The sequence below is a fragment of the Oryctolagus cuniculus genome, chromosome 9 (genome assembly GCF_964237555.1).
Source record: "Oryctolagus cuniculus chromosome 9, mOryCun1.1, whole genome shotgun sequence".
NCBI lineage: Eukaryota > Metazoa > Chordata > Mammalia > Lagomorpha > Leporidae > Oryctolagus > Oryctolagus cuniculus.
This window is the reverse complement of record NC_091440.1, coordinates 128,907,832-128,921,465: the sequence shown is the minus strand read 5'-3', so window position 1 is coordinate 128,921,465 and position 13,634 is coordinate 128,907,832. Positions and strand designations below refer to the sequence as shown.

The 13,634-nt window shown below is 43.1% G+C and overlaps 1 protein-coding gene across 2 annotated transcripts in view; it reads left to right on the top strand.

The window, feature by feature from the left end:
• Positions 1 to 13,634, top strand: part of PKP2 (plakophilin 2) — a 107,014-nt gene that overhangs the window by 24,795 nt on the left and 68,585 nt on the right. For both annotated transcript variants that reach the window (XM_051850923.2, XM_051850924.2), the window contains exon 4: positions 2,168 to 2,303. In XM_051850923.2, the coding sequence (XP_051706883.1) occupies positions 2,168 to 2,303 (136 nt within the window). The remainder of the gene's footprint in view (positions 1 to 2,167; positions 2,304 to 13,634) is intronic.

The following is a 13,634-nucleotide window of genomic DNA, read 5'->3' as shown; positions in this document are numbered from 1 at the left end:
AAAACCTCGTTGAGGTAGTTGTCCTGTGGTTAGGGAATTCTCTTTGGTGGTAAAGCGAAGCAGCATTGGCTCACCCAGGAGTGATTTCAGGACTTGGTGGTGAATCGTGTTCAGGAAAATAAAGAATTAGAGTAATGGAATTACTTGTGGGTGTTACAGATGGGAAATTCAAACTCTTCTGAGTCATTTATGCCTTATGAGATGGATTAATGGCTGAATCTTTAAAAAAAAAAGCAGCCTTAAACAGAAGCCTATTCTTATGCTATGAATAATCTTCCAGCAGTTAAAACACCTACAGTGATGAGTGGTAAATACTTAAAGTTGCCATTGAGCTTGGGACTTTCACAGTTTTAGCTTCTCTGTAAAAACGTGAGAGTCTATGCATTGAAGTATTCACATCTTTTTAAATGGCTTGGAAGTGTTTATATTAAATAAAAGTGGCTCAAATTCTAGTTTCAATGGTAATAGCCTACATTTATTTTACCAGTTAAGTTTGATTCCTAGAGCACAACATCTTAAAATATGAGATCATTTTGTATTTCTCAGTATAGATGCCAGAAATGTTCTGCCTGGCTTCACTCATGAGGTCACAGCTGTATGTTTGAACATGTGTTTCAGAAGCGGTGGGATTAGGTTTGAGTCAGGAGACGTCAGTACACCCTACCTCAGCACCCCCACCCAGGCAGACGCACCTCTCACAGCCCTACCCACACTCACTTCTGTGCACATTTGCACGCTTTAGTGGGGCATGTGCTTGCCAGCAAATCCTGGAAAACCCCTCCCAGGAGATCTTCAGTGTCTCCATTATGTGGAACGAATCAGATTAACCTGCTTTGAAAGAAGGTTCCAGATTACCTTTCAGGCGGGTGTTAGCTGTGGTTCTCAGATGTTCGTGCCGAGTTAGGCTTCTCGCGGGCAGACGACGCTTACCAGAGCACAGACACACGGCACCGACATCCGCATCCTCATCACCCTTCAGGCAGGAACAGAAGAAGAGAAAGAAATGCAGTTCTGTGAGGCATTTGGCAGTTACTGTTTACAAGTTCTTTGTAAGTGATCCTCTGTGTCAAGCTGTGTTGACGCCCTCATCACCTAGAATTAGTGTACAGAAGTGTGCTCCTAGGGTAGCCATACATTGAGTGCCATTGCAACGGCAGAGCAAGTGGTAACAGAATGTGTGTGAAATTATTTTCTCTTTTAAAAAAATATTTATTTGAAAGACAGAGCTACAGGGAGAGAAGGACACATACAGAGAGATTATCCATCCGCTAGTTCACTCCCTAAATGGCCACAACTGGCTGGGGGCTGGGCCAGGCAGAAGCTAAAAGCCCAGAGCTGCTTCTGGGTCTCCCATACAGGTGCAGGGCCCAAGGACTTGGGTCATCTTTTGCTGCTTTTCCCGGCAGTGTAGCAGGGAGCTGGATGGGAAATGGAGCACCTGGACACGAATGGAGCCCATATGGGTTGCCAGCATTGAAGGTGGCAGCTTTTACTGCTGTGCCACTGGGCCAGCCCTGTCTTTGTTTCTTTAGGAAAAAGTATAATTGCCTATAACCATAACCGTTCACAACAGCATGAATTATCTTAATGAAACAAAATTTCGGTTTTCCTAGATTTCACTGTTTACGCACTATTACATGCAGTAAATACGAATATTTTAGAATACTTAAATTTTTAACTCATTTTCAAATGAAACAAGATTCTGAGCGACTTTGAGAAAAATCTGATGACTTCTTTTGAGAGAAAATATTTCCTCTATGTCTAACATTATCAGGGTAAGAATAAAAAAATTATTTCTGTGAATAAATTTATCTTAAATCCCATCTAGAAAGTCTTACTGTGCCTTTAGAGGTACGTTTTAGAGGAACAGTGATCATACTGTATAGATGTGTACTGAAAGAGTTTTGTTTCTTTCCTTGGCGTATGCTAATTCTCTTCAATTCAGTGGCACCTCCAGGGGCTAGTCTGGTCAGAACTGGAGGATTTCTGCCGCGAGCTCCCTATACCTCTGATCACGGGTGCTGACTTTCCTTTTGGCTGAAGAAAAGCAGAGGCTTGGGTGTTCCAGGTGCTTCGGCGTATCAGCCGAGGTGTCTCTGGAGGATGAGGTAGGCAGGTCCCAAGGAGCAGGTCTGGGAGCCTTGCTGATTCTGTGCCGTCTCTCTAGGAACATGGACACGGAGATGACGCTGGAGCGAGCAGTGAGCATGCTGGATGCAGACCACACGCCGCTGCCCAGGATTCCCGCTGCAGCCACGTTCATCCAGCATGAGTGCTTCCAGAAGTCTGAAGCGCGGAAAAGGGTGAGTGTCACCTTCAGGCCAGTGCAAAGCCCAGCACACGTTAAGTCCTTTGGAATGGCCCTGCACCCAAAGCCAGTCGTTTACATACATTTTGTTAAAGATTTATTTTATGAGTGGGAAAGGGGAGGGTTGTGGGTGGGAGGGACGGTATGGGGGGGAAGCCATAGTAATCCATTATTCGTACTTTGGAAACGTATATTCATTAAATAAAAGTAAAAAAAAAAAAAAAAAAAAAAAAAGATTTATTTTATGTATTTGAAAGGCAGAGTTACAGAGATAGGGAAAGAGAGAGACAGAGAGAGAGATCTTTCTTCCACTGATTCAGTCCTCAAGTGGCTGCCACGGCCAGAACTAGGCCAGGTCGAAGCCAGGAGCCAGGAGCCTCTTCTGGGTCTCACATGTGAGTGCAGGGGCCCAAGGATTTGGGCCATGCTCAGCTGCCTTCCCAGGCACATTAGCAGGGAACTGAATTGGAAGTGGAACAGCTGGGACTCGAACCACCTCCCATATGGGGTTCCAATACTACAGGTGGCAGCTTAACTGACTGTGCCACAGCACTGGCCCCTACAGACATTTTTATAAAGATTGATTGAATGATTTGAATGACAGAGAGTGGGAAGGAGAGAGTGAGTTTTATCTTCCAGCTACTGATTAACTCTTCAAGTGGCCGCAACAGTCAGAGCTGGTCCAACTGAAGCCAGGAGCCAGGAACTCCATTCCAGGTCTTTAGCTGGGTCTCAAACTGTTGCTCTGATGTGGTGGCCTGATTTGCTTTTCCACAGTGCCAGCCCCTATATAAATTTGTAAAGTTCTTTGTTAAGGCTCTTTAAGGTGAAAGGAAATACTCATTACAAAAAGTATTCCCTATAAATTAGAAACCTAGAAAGTAAAGCACTTGGGGCCGGTGCTTTGGCGCAATGGGTTAAAGCCCCAGCCTGCAGCCCTGGCATCCCATATGGGCACCGGTTCGAGTCCCGGCTGCTCCTCTTCTGATCCAGCTCTCTGCTATGGCCTGGGAAAGCAGTAGAAGACGGCCCAAGTCCTTGAGCCCCTGCACCCACATGGGAGACCTGGAGGAAGCTCCTGGCTCCTGGCTTCGGATTAGCTCATCTCTGGCCGTTGCAGTCATTTGGGGAGTGAACCAGCGGAATGGAAGACCTCTCTCTCTCACTGGCTCTACCTCTCTCTGTAACTCTTTCAAATAAATAAAACAATTCTTTAAGAAAAAAAAGTAAAGCACTGTTCAAACCTCTGTCTCCCAAGTCCCCATTTAGAACCATCCCCAGAAGCACTTGCTGTCACTGACCTGGATACTTTGAGATTTTTCTGAGAGAGCTAGTTCATTTTAGACTATTGTTTTTTATATTTTAAAAAATGCATTAAATATAAGCATTGCTTTGTAACTTGTTTTTCATTAAAGTTTATTAGCATTATAGCTTTTGATGAATAGCTGTGTTGTGTGTGTGTGTGTGTGTGTGTGTATATCTTTGCATACTTCTATAAGTATTTCTGTAGGATGGAGCCTCAGAGGTGGAACCAGTAGATGATTATGTATTTGTTTTAGAATGTGAAACATTTGGGGGTAGGTGATCAATTGTGGTTAAAAAAAGGTACTGAAAGAAGGAGGTACCTTTCTCTGAAGGGAGGAGAGAACCTCCACTTTGACTATGACCTTGTCTAAACAAGATAAGAGTCGGAGAACTCAAGGGGCTTCCATAGCCTTGGAAACTCATGACTGGAGCATAGGGAGATTACTGATGCCATAGACAGGAGTGTCAATTGGTAAAGTCAACAACAGGAGTCACTGTGCACTTACTCCTCATGTAGGATCTCTGTCCTTAATGTGCTGTGCATTGAGATTTAATGCTATAACGAGTACTCAAATAATATATTTCACTTTGTGTTTCTATGGGGGTGCAAACTGTTGAAATCTTTACTTAATGCATACTAAACTGATCCTCTGTAAAAAAAAAAAAAAAAAAAAAAAAAAGAAAAGAAACTATCAACTCCCAACTTGACTCTCACTGGGATTAAACATGACAATAGGTCTGATCTGATTTCATCATCATTAAAAAAAATCATCTATTATTTTTCACTTTATGTTTCTGTGTGGGAGCAAACTGTTGAAATCCTTACTTAATGTATACTAAGCTGATCTTCTGTATATTAAGATAATCGAAAATGAATCTTGATGTGAATGGAAGGGGAGAGGGAGTGGGAAAGGGGAGGGTTGTGGGTGGGAGGGACGGTATGGGGGGGAAGCCATAGTAATCCATTATTCGTACTTTGGAAACGTATATTCATTAAATAAAAGTTAAAAAAAAAAAAAAAAAGAAACACACACACACAAAAAAAAAAAAAAAAAAGGTACTGAGTCAGTCCTTCTCATTCTGAATGCCTGTCTGTACCTTTCTTCCTCCCCATCAGATAGTTGGTATCTTTCTAGAGGTGTTTTATGCACGTAGAAACAGTTGTTTTGACATCCTTGCATAGGGTTTTTAGTAATTTGTGTATTTTCTATGAACTTTATGAAATATTCTAATATCGTCTTTGGTGAAATATATGTTTGATTTTGTTGCCCATTCTTTTGTTCGCTTTCTTATTATTGAACTCTGAATGCTGTTTATACACTTGGCATATAATTTCCTGTTTTAGATATATGTCTTGGAAATACTTTCTCCCAGTTATACTCTGTCTTTCAGTGCTCTAACAGTTTTTTATTTTAATAGAATCAAATTTTCTAAATTTTTCCTTTATATAGTTGATTGTATTTTTCATGGAGTATCCAAGAAATCTTTCTCTCCTCCAAGGTTAGAAGATAATCTCCTATATTTTCTTTTAGCAGCTTTATAAGTGTTAGATTTTATGGTTGGTGTATGGTCCATTTGGGGTTGATTTTTGTATATGGAAGTGGAATGAAGTTCCTTGTTTATTCTTTTGGTATATGTGTATCCAATTACTCAGCATTATTTGTTGAAAAGACTTCCTTTTCATTGCTAAATTGTATATTTTGTTGAAAAGGGATTGATCAAATATGTGTGAGTACGTCTGGAAAATATATTCTGTACATTGATGTATTTGTCTCTGTGTAAATACCATGTTGTTTTGATTGCTATAGTTTTATAATAAATCTTTTTAAAAATATTTATTAATTTATTTGAAAGGCAGAGTTACACAGGCAGAGAGAGAGAGACAGAGAGAGAGAGAGAAAGAGAGAGAGTTCTCTCATATGCTGGTTCACTCCCCAGATGAGCACAACAGCCTGAGCTGCACCAATCTGAAGCCAGGATCCAGGAGCTTCTTCCAGGTCTCCCATGTGGGTGCAGGGGCACAAGCGCTTGGCCATTTTCTACTGCTTTCCCAGGCTGTAACAGAGAGTTACATCAGAAGTGGAGCAGCTGGGACTTGAACCGGTGCCAATATGGGATGCTGGCACTGCTGGCGGCTGCTTTACCACTATTGCTGCAGCGCCGGCCCCTGTAATAAATCTTAAAATTAGATAATGCTAGTCTTTGAACTGTTTTCTTTTTCAGAGTTGCTTCAGATGTTCTAGGTCTTTTGTAGTTTGATTTCCTTTTTTTTTTTTTTAAATCTACCTCCCTACCTCCCTACCTATTTAAAAGGCAGAGCAGCAGGGACAGGCCACTGATTGATTTCCCAAGTGGCCACCACAGCCTGGTCTGGGCAAGGCTGAAGCTAGGAGCCAGGAGTTTTGTTTGGGTCTCTCACATAGGTGGTAGGAGCCCAAGTATTTGGGCCACTATCTGCTGCCTTCCCAGAAACCTGGATGGAAACAGGGCTCTGTGATATGTCAGTGTCAACCCTTCCCCACATTGCCATCTCCCTCGGTTTGCATTTTAAAATCAGTTTCAGTCCCGAATCAAACATACAGACATACACAGACACACACACACACACACACACACACTGCTAGCATTTTGTTTGAGATTACACTGAACCTGTAAATCAATGTGGGGAGGGTTGGCTTTTTAATGATACTGAGTCTTATGACCCATAAATGTATCTCACCTTTTATTTAGATCTTCCTTATTTCTCTTATCAGGGTTTTCCTCTAGCACTTTTCCATATTTAATGTAAGATTTAACTCTAGGTTTCTTGTGTTTCTAGATACTTCTAATAGTATTTTTTTGTATTTCAATTTTTGATTGTTCCTTGTTAATACACAAACACACACGATTTGTATATATTGATCTTGCATTTTAAGATACTACCAAATTAATTTATTAAGTCTGTTAGCATTTTTGAAAATATCAGATTTTTTTTTTTTGGACAGGCAGAGTTAGACAGTGAGAGAGAAACAGAGAGAAAGGTCTTCCTTCCATTGGTTCACCCCCCAAATGGCTGCTACGGCCAGTGCACTGCGCCGATTCGAAGCCAGGAGCCAGGTGCTTCCTCCTGGTCTCCCATGTGGGTGCAGGGCCCAAGCATTTGGGCCATCCTCCACTGCCCTCCCTGGGCCACAGCAGAGAGCTGGACTGGAAGAGGAGCAACCGGAACAGAATCCGGCGCCCCAACCAGGACTAGAACCCGGTGTGCTGGCACCGCAGGTAGAGGATTAGCCTATTGAGCCATGGCGCTGGCCCAGATTTTCTTTCTTTCTTTTTTTTTTTTTTTTTTTTTTTTTTTTGACAGGCAGAGTGGACAGTGAGAGAGACAGAGAGAAAGGTCTTCCTTTGCTGTTGGTTCACCCTCCAATGGCCGCCGCAGCCGGAGTGCTGTAGCCGGCACACCGCGCTGATCCAAAGGCAGGAGCCAGGTGCTTCTCCTGGTCTCCCATGGGGTGCAGGGCCCAAGCACCTGGGCCATCCTCCACTGCACTCCCTGGCCACAGCAGAGAGCTGGCCTGGAAGAGGGGCAACTGGGACAGAATCCGGCGCCGCGACTGGGACTAGAACCCGGTGTGCCGGCACCGCAAGGCGGAGGATTAGCCTAGTGAGCTGCCGCGCCGGCCTCCAGATTTTCTATACAGAACATTATGCCTCCTGCAAATAAGGATAGTCTTGGTTCTTCCTTCCCAGTCTTTGTACTGGCTGAAGACTTGCCTACAATTTTGAAAGAAGACTGAGAGTGAGCATATTATGATGGTCCTGATCTTAGGGGAGAGTATTCAATCTTCTCACCATTAATTGTGATAACCACCTGGAGGGTTTCTTGTAAATGACCGTATCAGCTTGGAGAACTTTACTCTTACTTTTGTGGATATTAAAAAACATTTTAATATTTTATTTTATTTTATTTATTTTAATGTTTTATTTATTTGAGAGGCAGAGAGAGTGCGCTCCCATACTCTTCTCAGTTTCCGGATGCCTGCAACACCTCAAGCTGTGCTAAACCTGAGAGCCGAGAACTCAATCCAGGTCTGTAGGCTGGCTGACAGGAACAGAGAACCTGGGCCCAGTTTCCTGCCTGCATTAGCAGAAAGCTAGAATCGGGCAAGAGCAGGGATCCCAGCTGTGGTACCTTTACTATATGACACAGGTGTCCCAGCTGATGTTTAACCACTGGGCCAAATGCCTGCCTCAAGCTTTTCATTTTTTTAAATCAGAAATGGATATTAGAATTTATTAATGCTGTCTGTGCAGCTGTTGAAATATTAGTTTTTTTTAAATTGTTTTTTTTTGTAATGTTACCTGTTAGGATACATCACCTTGATTGATTTTAAAATGTTAGCTCATTTCTGGTATTAACCCTGCTTGATTAGGAGGTCCTGTCACTTTTTGTATTTTAGAAATAGATTTGCTAAAATTTTATTAAGAAATTATGGTACAGCAGGTTAAGCCACAGCCTGTGACACTAGCCTCTCGTATGAGTGCAGGTTCAAGTCCCGGTTGCTCCATTTACCGACCCACCTCCCTGCTGAAGTGCCTGGGAAGGCAGTAGAAGATGGCCCAAGTATTCAGGCCCCTGCTATCCATGTGGATGTTCCAGGCTCCTGGCTTTGGCCTGGCCCAGCTCCAGCCATTGTCCCCATTTGAAGAGTGAGCCAGTGGATGCAGTCTCTGTCACCTTCTTCCCACCCCCTTAACTCTTTCAGATAAATAAATAGATCATAAATGAGAATTTTTATACCGATATTTATACGTGATAGGATCTGTCATTTCCTCTTCTTGTAAGGTCTTGTGTAATTTTGAATTGAGGGTAATAATAGGCTCGTACAGTGAGGAGCATTGTAGTCCCTCTTCCTCAATTTTAGGTAGAGTTGAAATAACTTGTTCCTTCATTGTTGTTTAGAATTTGCCAGTAAAGCCATCCGGACCTGAAGTATTCTTTGTGAGATGTTTCTTTTTTTTTTAATTTTTATTTATTTATTTATTTTTGATAGGCAGAGTGGACAGTGAGACAGAGAGAAAGGTCTTCCTTTTTTGCCGTTGGTTCACCCTCCAATGGCTGCTGCGGCCTGAGCACTGCGGCCAGCGCACCGCGCTGATCCGATGGCAGGAGCCAGGTACTTATCCTGGTCTCCCATGGGGTGCAGGGCCCAAGCACCTGGGCCATCCTCCACTGCACTCCCTGGCCATAGGAGAGGGCTGGCCTGGAAGAGGGGCAACTGGGACAGAATCCGGCGCCCCGACCAGGACTAAAACCCGGTGTGCCGGCGCCGCTAGGCGGAGAATTAGCCTAGTGAGCCACGGTGCCGGCCTGTGAGATGTTTCTTAACTACAGACCCAATTTCTTTTTCATTGATATTGGCCACTTGGGCTGTCTCTTTCTGCTTTGGTGACCTTTGGTAGTTTGTGTCATTCGAGAGATCTGTGCCTTTCACCTGAGTTGCCCCAGTGCTCTGCATTTCTTGGCATAGATAACTCCCAGTATCGTTTCCTTCTAAATGAAGAATTTTCTGTAACATCTGTTTTAGGGCAAGTCTGCAAATGATGAATGATTTCAGCTTTTTTGTCTTTGCACAAGTTTTACTTGTACTTTTTAAAAAAATTATTTAACCGAAGTGGATTTGGGGAAGATATGTGTCTCTCTTCCACTGGTTCACTCCCTAAGTGTCCCCAACAGCCAGAACTAGGCTAAGCCAAAGCTAGGAGCTGGGGAACTCAGTCCGGGTCTTCTACATGTGACACAGAGACCAAGCTGTTTGAACCTTCCTGTGTTGCCTCCCAGGCACATTAGCAGGCAGCTGGAATTGGAGCTGAGACAGGACTTGAACCCAGATACTCTTGATATGGGATACAGGCATCCCAACGAGTATCTTTACTGCTTATCAAATCCTGTATTTTCACTCTTTACAGAACCCCAAATTGACGATTTTTAAATACCAGTGTTTCAAAGTTGTTGCTCCACTGTCATCTCTGATGGGCGGTGTTTCCGAGAAGGAATCTGTCCTCCTTGTCTTAGTGCTTGTGTGCATAGTGTGTTCCCCTGTGGCTCCTTGTAAGAGTTTTCTCTTAGGGGGGACACTGTTGCATAGCAGGTTAAGCTGCTGCTTGGGATGCTGGCATTGCGCAGTAGAGTGCTGGTTTCAGTGCTGGCTACGCCACACTTCTGACCCACTTCCTGTTAGTGTACCTACGAAGGCAGCAGAAGATGCCAGGTCACCACATGCCAGCCACTCATCTGCCCTTTTTTTTTTTTTTTGGTCTGTTTCTTTAATGTGGAGGAAGAACTTAATGGTACATAAATTTCCCCTTGTCTTTTTCATTAATTTCATCCACAACTGAATACAGATATTTAAAAAAAAGATTTCTCTATCTCTTACGTATTCATTTATTTATTTGAAAGGCAGAGTGACAGAGGAGAGAGAGAAGATGAGAATCAGTCTTCATCCTCTGGTGCACTTCCCTAGTAGCAGGGGCTGGTACAGGGTCAGGATCCCGCAGAGCAGTCTGACCTGCCGCGCTGCAGTGCCCAGCCACTGCAGAGCCGTTGAGACCTTCACTTTTCTCTAGTATTTTCAAAACAGTCATATTAGTTTTCAGAGAAACAGAAATCTTTCTGCACTTACGTTTTAGCTACGTATAGGAGAGGTAAATAAGTTACATAATTATACTTCGAGTACAGCTGACGTAAAGACTTTGGGGAACAATTGTGACTTACTGATGGTAAACCCAGCTAGTAGAAAGAGGAGACCAGGGGCCCACAGGGAATAACTCTGTAGAAAAAAATAACTGGTTTTATGCACACTCTTACCACAGTCAGCACTGAAGGTACCCGTGACCCCAAAAGTTGTGGGAATTTTTCCCTACTGGCAAGGAAGGGGTTAGTTCTACAGCAGACGCTAGCTAGGCATCCTCCCAGAGTGTTCTCTGTTTCAGTTGACTTCTTAGCTGTCCACCTGGAGACAGTGTCCACTCTCACAGGTGGATGCCCCAGGTTGTCCTGCCTGACCTGACCCATTCACTGCTGTAAACTGGAGTTCCCACGGCCTCATTCTTGGGTTTGATTAATTTGCTCGGGTGGCTCACGGAACCGAGAAAAACACTCAGATTTGCTGGTTTATTATGAAAGATTACAGAGTCTTCACATGGAGAGATGCGAAGGGCGAGGTACACGGGAAGGGACGGGAGTTTCCACGTCTCCTCTGGGAGCACCAGACTCAGCGAATTCAGCTGTACAGAGCTCCCTGAACGTGCTCCTTTAGAATTGTTGGTTGCTTAGTTGTTTTGAGAGTTGGTGGGCAGCAAGGAGAGGAGAGTGCATGCTGGCTCTCTCTCGTCCACTGGTTTACCCGCCACATCGCACTTGCAGTGGCCAGGGATGGACCAGGCTAAAGTTGGAAGTGGGAGCTCAATCCAGCCCCCCCCCCCCACAGGTGGCAGGGACCCAAGTGCTTGAGCCATTGCTGCTGTCTCTTAGTTTGTACTTTAGCAGGAAGCTGGAAGTGAAAGGGAGAGGAGCCCAAACCCAGGCACTCCGGTGTGTGGTTCAGGCATCCCTACTAGGAGTTTAACCACTAGTTTAATCACAAACATTTGCCCCATTTCTGGATTTTTATGGAAATTTAGTTATGTAAACATGGTTGATCAAATCATCAGCCATTGGTGCTAAGCTTAGTATTCAGCCATCCTGTTCTCTCTGGAGGCTGTGGAATAGATCTGAAAGTCCCACCCCTCCAGTCCCTTGTTGGGCCTTTGTTGACCTAGGGGTGGCCAGCGTCCATCAGCTCATCAGCAGACAGAAGTCCACATCACTTTGGAGATTCTAGGATTTTAGTAATTACATGCTAACAAACAGGCACAGAGATGAAAACCAAATCCACATTCCACAGTGTCCCAGTACCTTACTGGCTTTAATCGTAATCTGCAATCAGAGTTTCGCAGAGGAAAAGGAATGTAGTTAGTTCTGCAAATGAGGTAAACAGAAGTCAGACAAAAGAGCTGATACTAATTTTTTCACTTGAGTTTTATGAATTTATCGTAATATTGAGTACCTTTTTATATATTTTGACCTTGTATTTCTTCAATCATTTTTATCCATTGCCTATGTTTTCCTAAGATTTGTCTCTTTGTTAATGATTTGTAGTTTTTTACCCATGATTGCACATTAATGTATTGTTTTATATGAGGATCTTCAAAAACTTCATGGAAAATCTATTATGGAAAAGGTATAAATGAATTTCCAAATTTGTTGATATCAAAGTCAATTTTTAATTGTATTTTTCTATGAACTTTTTAAAATTTTTGATATCCACCCTTGTATCTTCAAAAAATTAATTAATTTATTTATTGAAAGGCAGAGAGGGAGAGAAGAGACAGGGAGAGGATATCCATCTTGAGTCTGCTGGTTCACTTTCCAAATGGCCACCATAGCCAGGACGGGCCCAGGCTGAAGCCAGGAGCCAACAGAGATTCTATCTGGTTCTCCCACGTGAGTGCTGGGGGCCCAAGCACGTGGGCCGTGGTGCACTGCCTTCCCAGCTGTGTGCTCGGGAAGCTGGATGGAGGCAAAGCAGCTGGAGCTTGAATAGGCGTTCCAGTATGGCCGCCTGGGGCCCAGGCTCAACCCCTGCCCCAGCCCCTCCATGGACTCTGAAGTACCCTTATGTGGGCGTATGTCCTCTTCTGTTTTATTTATTTATTTTTCAACTTGACTTAAAGTAGCTTTCATCATTCAAGATTTAAAAATTTTTATGAATTCAAATTGTCTACTTCATGGCATTTGAATTGCTTTAAAAGGTCTATCTCTTCATCTAATTGTTTTCACTGTTCGATAGGAAGAATGAGCAAGTATTTTTAAAAATAATTAACTAGCAATTAACTTACAGATACAGGTAAAGACATGTGGACTGAAAGTTGACCTTTCTGTGGGAGTCACAGAAGTTTAAATCTTTCTTGTTCCCACTTTTTAAAAACCAAGCGTTATTATAGGTGCTTTCATTTTACAATATGAAATTTCTTGAATTTTTCTTTTGTTGCCTGAGCTGGGCCAGATTTCCACTATCTCTTGAATTACTAATATGATTATAAATATTTTGCTTATACATAGGACTGAACTTCTGTTTGTCTTCTAAGCTCTTCTTCAGAGGCAAAGCTAGAACAAAGACTGATTTTGAGAATAATAAAACATGAAAATTGTAACCAAAGCTGAAAGTGAGTATGCTTGGTAGAAGAAAATCTAAGGATTATAAGTTGTAACCCAAGAACATTGACAAAACCCTGCTAATATTAAGCATGATCCTATAGCTTTGAATTTGTGTGGAAGACAATTATAATGTGGACAAAGAGCAAAATTTTAAATCACAGTACTTTTAAAAATCAGTGGCAACTTTCTAGCCCCTGTCCTGGCTTCTGGCTTTGGATCAGCACAGCACGCCAGCTGTAGCAGCCATTTGGGGGGTGAACCAATGGAAGGAAGACCTTTCTCTCTGTCTCTCTCTCTCACTGTCTAACTCTGCCTGTCAAAATAAATAAATAAATAAATAAATAAATAAATAAATAAAAAGACTTGGCATTCGACACTCTCTACCTCCTCCTTTTTGGAACACTTTCTTCTTTTGTCTCACAGTCTCCTTGTTCTTTTGCCACCTCTCTTCTTCCTCCCCCTTCCCTCTGCGAAAAATGTGTATTCTCCCTGTCCCTTAAATATCGTGTCCTGAGTCACTTTCCTGGGACTTTTCTTGTTGAGCACAACTCCCTGATCTGCTTCACCATTCTCGTTCCATTGTGGCCTAGATTCTATGACTCACCGTCTCCAGCCCACGTCTCCTCCTGAGTTCCACAGCACGTGCCCTCTGGTTACCTGGACGTCTCCACTGAATTCCACATTGGCTTATAAAGCCATCAGCACATTGTCTTCTGCTTTTCTTCCCTCTAGCTTGCCTTCTAAGCATGTCCTTCCTGCTGGTGGGAACCCTAGTGGGTTGAG